Below are 6,535 nucleotides of genomic sequence, written 5' to 3' on the forward strand. Positions count from 1 at the left end.
AGGCCTCTGGGGCTAGAACTGTCAGAGCGAGGCTGGAGCCCTGGGCCTAGGGCCCAACGGTGTCTGCTCCTGAGGTTTCTCCTGCATGGCCCAGGGGTTAGGCACCTGGCAAGCTTCTGGAGTTACTTCCTGACTTCCAGAGCAGTGGATTGCTAAGTCCTTTGAACTGACCAGACTGCCCAGAGGGTAGGGCATCAGCCATCTCTCCCAGTCTTTCCAAGCAGCTACGTGGCTGTTGCTGCCACCCATTGCAGTCTGGCCTTTGGGAACCCCGAGGCGCTCTGGGCTGCACCAGGGGGTGGGTAAAGGAGTAAAGAATCAGGTTCAGTAGAGAAGACCATTGTCTCACATTCTTTTATTATAATATATACGCAGATCTGCTAAATACACAGTAATAGATCCTAGCAGATAGCCAGCACAAGGCGCTCTGCCGGCCATCTACCCCCAGGTCAGGTACAACTCCCTGTCACTCTCCAGAACTTAAGACTTTGGTGCTGATTTCAGTCCCAGGCCACAAACTAAATCAAGACACTAGCTGCACTAAGGACACACGTGAGCTGAGAAGAACACAGGATCAGGCATAATCAACGGCACGTTTTGCTTGCATCAGAGCCGCAAATGGTGAATAGTGTGCGTTTTGCGTAGCTTCTGTGGTGTGCAGGGTGGCAGGAAGCAGCTGTTTGAGCGGCTGGAGCGTCCCCAGGGCTCACTGCTTCTCTGGCTCTTCCTTCTTGGACTCCTGTTTCAGTTTGTAATCAGCCAGGGCAGCCTTGATGGCGTCTTCTGCCAGCACTGGAAGGCAGGGAAGGGTAGACAGTTTCAATTTCTAGACACCGGAGGGGTGGTCCTTATTACATCTTATACACTTAAACACATACATCATTGTATATTTGTATGTCGCTATAACTACGTATCTATTCTGAACCTGTATGCACGTGCTTGTATGTGAGTGGGTGAATGTGCCCGGGCATGTGTGGTGGTCACAGGACAACCGTGGTTTAGAAGCTCTAACTCAGGCTTGGTGGCAAGCCTTTACCTGGGCCGTCTCCCTGGCCTGAGTGGCGGTCTTAAGGAAGAGAAGCTTTTAAGCTGGAGGTACCAGAGCTGGAAGACCCAAAGGTGCAACCGGCACACTGACTGGCACGGTCACGCCTTCCTGGCTGGGACAGTGAGGGCACTGTGGAGAGTGCCTGTCACCTGGCAGGGACACAGCAGGGATCAGGTCCCCAAGAGCGTGGGCTGGCAGTCACAGGCATGGCTGAGCTCAGTCTTGAGCTAAGAACTGCTGCTGGCTGTCGGTCTGTCCACCCCTCCCGCAGCCCACACTGGAAGGTTTGTCCTGCGGGGACACTGAGGGCTGGAAGGCGGCAGAAGCCGAGCGTGTTAGGGTGACTCCAGCGTCCTGGAGGAGGCTGAGGAGGACGGAAGGCATCAGATCTGACTGCAGGCTCTAAGCCTCAAGGCTTGTTGTGGGGCAGCGCAGTGGGCAGTGCAGCACGGCCTCAAGCACTGCAGACACACTCAGACAGCGACAGCAAAGGCAGACTGGGGAAGTATGGAGCACAGGGTCGGGGGCTGCCTGCCTCAGCTGCCCTGCCAGCGTGAGGTGGGAACAGCAGGCTCTGAACAGACCCAAGCTGCCTGGCAGGCGGGAGGGCGGATGGACTCACTGGAGCAGTGCAGTTTCACAGGCGGCAGGCAGAGCTCCTTGGCGATGTCTGTGTTTTTGATGGTCAGGGCTTCCTCCACCTGAAGTGGGGGGAGAGTATAGTTTTAGTGACTTGACCTTGCTGAGGGTGGGCAGAACACACCTCAGGGTAGGCTGTCCGGGGAAAGTCCAAAGTCATTCAATACGATTCCTGGGCAGGACTGCCACTGTGCACCAAGGGAGCTCTAGCTGGGGACACACACCCGTGCTTCCTGGCTGGGTAAGTGAGAACAGAGCCGCTCGTTGCCCACTGAGGCAGGCTCAGCATCTGCCTGAGGATGCCTGGGTCTGAGAGCTGAGGGGTGAGGAGAGGCAGGGGCATGCTATGCACTGAGGAGAGCCAGTCTCCCTCAGACAGGAGACCTCGAGGTTAGAGAAGGATCTTCCTGCCGTCTGATCACAGTTCAGAGCCCTGGCATGCCATGTCCTGGGAGCATGTGCCCAGTCTCACTTCCCCTTCCTCCAAGGCAGTTCTTAACTGACTTCCCTTGAGCCATTTTCTCCCAGAATAGGCAGGCCTGGGTCTCCCTGGCCCCCAGGTGCTCACCAGCCAGAAGGCCTGAACCCTGTGGAGTGGGTGGTTCTGTTAGAGCTGGCTGGCACTGCGAGCACGCCAACCCAAGCCTGAGCTTCCTGAACTGGGCCCCGTGAGGGTGCGAAGGGTGAGCACACTGCTTTAACCCAGGCCTCATGCAGTCTGGGGTGATCTTTAAATTGCTAGAGACCTGAGGGAGACCGTCACGCCCCAGTCGTCCTATGAGCTGGGACTACAGGCTTGTGTGCCGTGTGCCACCACGCCATGCTAGTGTGGGTGCTTTCACAGCTCCCGATCTCGGCAGCTCCGCCTCTGACGCAGCTGGTTTTGCCTTCCTGGACTCCCACGAGGGAACAGAAAAAGCTGCAGAGCAGCTCTCAGGGGACCTTGGTGACCTTAGGGACATCAGGGAAAACCTTTTAGTTCTGCTGCTGGAAGGTTTGGTGGTGACCTCATCTACTGAACGGGCAACCAGTGACAACAGTGACAGACACGTCACCTCAGGCAACAAGATGGTCCTTAACTCTCAGTGTGAGGAATGGAACCAGCGCTTGGGTAGGAAGAGAAATTTAACCTTAGAAAAATGGCTTTTTTCTTTGAGCAAGTTTCTGCTGAGTGTCCCAGGCTGGCTTTGAACTCACCATTTTCATCTTCCTGCTTCTGGTTTTGCGACTCATGACCAGACTCTCCCAGAGCAAGGGTCATCAGGAATTCTGATTTAATTCTATAATTTTTGTTGAAACAGGTCTCATTACATATACCATGCTGGCCTAGAACTCAACAGAAATGCTTCTGCCTCTTCTGGGATCTAATAGTTCTGGGAATTAAGTAGTTCTATAAAATCTGTGAGCAGCCTTACCGTTTTCCCCTTTACCCACTCTGTGGCTAAGGAGCTGGAGGCAATGGCGGAGCCGCAGCCAAATGTTTTGAATCTGGCATCCACAATCTTGCCCTTTTCATCCACCTGGATCTAGAAAAGAAACAGGAGCTAAGAGGCCTCAGCTTGACACCTGGACCTTCCAGAGGCCCACAGTGGGCTTCCATGCGAGCCCTGGCTTGCTGTCTACTCTAGATGCTATGACATCGATTACTGTGTTTTGTTTCAAAGAGCTTGGTGACAGAGAGTCAAGCTTGTGAAGCTTGGGGTCCATACAGGCCCAACCGGCCGAAGGGCAGGGAGATGGTGCGCCTCACCCCACTTGGCTGTTTTCAGCCCTAACCTGCTGTATTTGAATTCCTGTTTTGCAGAGATGTTTACAGTTGCTGCCCCTGTTAGCACCTCAGGTGCTGAGAGCCTGCAACCAAGGTCTCCATCAGTACCTTCCTCTTGGGCACCAGCTATAATCAGCAGCTCTTTCCCGCTTGGCATGAAGGAGGCTGAGGCATAGCTATGGCTGACTGAGGCACATCCCGCCACCTCCGCCCGCTTCCTTTTCCTGGAGAGGTTTGGTTACCACAATCCTTTTCTCTCTGTGAGCACTAGCTTCGTTTGGTCAGAACAGTCACAAGCCTCTCGTTCGGTGAAAGTAGAATCTAGCTGATGCTTTTGGTGAGGAGGACGATGAGGGCATCTGTTTCAGGTGAGACCCTGAGTCTCCACCCTCACCATCCGTGCCAGCCGCCTATCCCTCCTCACAAGAATGGACAGACAGGACAAAATGCTCTGTAGCAAACGTCTTGTCTGGGTGCAGTTGGTGATCCTTTTCATCCAGCCAGTACCTGCAATTTCATGACGTCACCGCATGCCGGAGCTCCCACCAATCCGGTCCCAACATTTTTAGAGGTCTTGTCAAGGGACCCCACGTTCCTCGGGTTTTCATAATGATCCACAACCTGAAATGTCAGACCAACAAAAATCACTATGGCTTTATTATCTCTCTCACATCAGCCATCTAAAATAAACTGGACAGAGGAGGGAGACTGATGTGCAACCCAAACTCTATCTCCTCCCCAGCGACCTTTGTATCTGAGATGGAAATATAGTCTAAACACTGGTGAAAACTCAGCAACATCTTCGTTTCAAGGGGCTGCCAACCAGAAGTGATCACTTGACTCTCACATTGAACCAGATCTGGGCTCAGAGCATAACTTGTTCTTACCAAACACGATACACAAAGAGAATTATGCACTCAAAAACCCCAAGAATAAAAAACGGCCCCAAATGGAAGATTTCCCCAGAAGTTTCAAGGTGACAGTCAGAGATGGGCCAGAGGTTGGGGAATGAATGAGTCATTGATGGCTGCAAACGTAAACACGGCGCTACTCTGGGGCAGGAGCGCCCCCTGGTGCCTTAAGGATGCCAGCCCGCCCAAGGTCCTGTAGCTAATGTCAACAAAACAACCTTCCCTTTGGGGTGGAAGGCCTTGGACAAAAGCTCCCAAGCCAGAACAGAACAAACAGCCGTTGAAGTCAGGGATACACCAAGACTTAATAACCGAGCTTCCCCCGCTAGTTCCCAGGAGGCACCCTCATCTGCAGATTGAGTCTAAGCCCTGAGGCCCCACAACGCATCACCTAATCCGGACAACTTTTGGGGGTGGAGTGGGGGAGGTGTCTTGTACAGCTGTGATAGCCTTGTTTTTCGGAGTCTCATGTCAAGAGGGCTTTAACGTCCCTAAAAGGCGGGGCCCCGCAAACTACCCTTCTTCTATACTTTCTGCTCCCTACAATTAAACAAGTAACTGAGAACCGAAGTTTTAAGTTGGCTCGGTGCTTGGCTGAGCGCGAGACCATCACCTCCTAAAATAGTAAATCGCCATAAGTGGTTTCCATTTGTTGGACCCAGAGCTCCACACGCAGGGACTGCAGAAGACCCCTGTCAGATCTGAGAGAAAGTTTGGGGGAGGGCCAGTGACTTGCTCGAGGCCAACTGACCAGGGCAATGGCCTGGCTGGTAGGGCAAAGGTGTTGCAGAGTGTGCTCATGCATGTGTATGTGTGTGTGCGCTGCCCCTTGACCCCCGGCATGACATACCAGGACCCTCCCTTCTGGGCTGTCAGAGTTGGGACACTCGGAGTAGCGGCCGCGGCGGGGCTGTGGTTGCCGCGGGGTCCTCGGTGGTTGTTATCTGTGCAACGGCTGCAGGTCCCCTCGATGGTTCGCGCACCCCCTCGCCCGCCCGTACCTTCTTGTGGTAGAGCCTGGCTGGAGCCGACAGCTCCCGGGCGGGCAGGCGCGGGCTCCGGAGCAGCAGCGCGGACGCCGCCCGCCTCAGACGGCCCGCTCCAGCCGCCGCCATCTTGCCGGCTTACACTAGCATCGACCTCTGCGACGCCGAAGGAAGGGCGCGCTCGTCTGACGTCACCGCAGCTTTGCGCTTGCGCACTCTGTTCCGAGAGCGGGCTGGCCGGTCTTTTGACCACACCCCGGAAGGGGCGTGGATAGAGCGCAGAGCGGGAAGGTCTGAAGCGGCGGGCACGTTTGTCTGGTGCTGCGATGGGCGTGGGAATGCTTAGGCGCGGGGAGCGAAGCATGACTTGCCCAAGGGTTGCACAGACTCAGGCGTTTTTTGGGATTCGAACTTGCATAAGTCCCTGTTAGACTCTTGTTCAGGCTGTGGAGTTCCTTTTTTTTTTTTTTAAAACTAATCCAAAGTTTAGTTAATCCAAAGCTTCACTCATGGACCGAATACATATTAAGTGTACACTAGGTGTCACTAATACATCCTGGGAGTCCCGAGGAAAGCAAAACGGACGCAATTCCTGTCTCGTTAACCTTGCTGATGAAGGAGAAAGGCAGGGCAGAGGAAAACCGCAATGCTTTTCTACCTCAAGAACGAGGAGTATAAGAGACAAACACCATGCACGGCATTCCGAATCAACACTTATTAGTACTGACCATAAAAATCACAAAATTGACCCGTTTAACACCCATTGGTACTAGGTGTTACAAAGGGGAGGGAGCTTTGCTCGAGATAGCCTATTCTCATGAAATGGTGCATTCGATCGTGGAAGAATTGGAATTTCGTCCGCACTGGAGGGTGGGTGGCTGGGAAACAACCACGCACTAGAGCGGGCTGAGCCTTACAGAAAGTCTCTAGTCAAAAAAAAAAAAAAAAAAAAAAAAAAAAAAAGACTGACCTTCCTAAGATGGCGGCTCGACCACACACGACTTCCGCTATGGCCGCCGCTTCCGGTCCCAAGACCCAACACCTGTCCAAGGTTGTAGCCGGACGCAGGTTATGCTAGTGAGCCTTTCTTTCTGACAGCGGCGTCTAGAGGAGCCTAAAGATAACATCAGCTGCGGATTCTCCACGGCTTCCTGCAACCTGAGGCCCTCCATGCCACGTCCGC

General features: G+C 53.7%; 1 protein-coding gene across 1 annotated transcript; it reads right to left on the reverse strand.

The window, feature by feature from the left end:
- Positions 1-323: 323 nt before the first annotated feature.
- On the reverse strand, positions 324-5,538 carry Iscu (iron-sulfur cluster assembly enzyme). The gene is made up of 5 exons (XM_052168177.1): positions 5,368-5,538; positions 3,963-4,076; positions 3,103-3,213; positions 1,671-1,749; positions 324-792 (listed from the first exon to the last, which is right to left on the reverse strand). Exons 1-5 carry the CDS (start codon positions 5,479-5,481, stop codon positions 707-709), a joined length of 504 nt encoding a protein of 167 aa, XP_052024137.1. The 5' UTR covers positions 5,482-5,538; the 3' UTR covers positions 324-706.
- Positions 5,539-6,535: the final 997 nt, after the last annotated feature.

The sequence above is a fragment of the Apodemus sylvaticus genome, chromosome 22 (genome assembly GCF_947179515.1).
Source record: "Apodemus sylvaticus chromosome 22, mApoSyl1.1, whole genome shotgun sequence".
NCBI lineage: Eukaryota > Metazoa > Chordata > Mammalia > Rodentia > Muridae > Apodemus > Apodemus sylvaticus.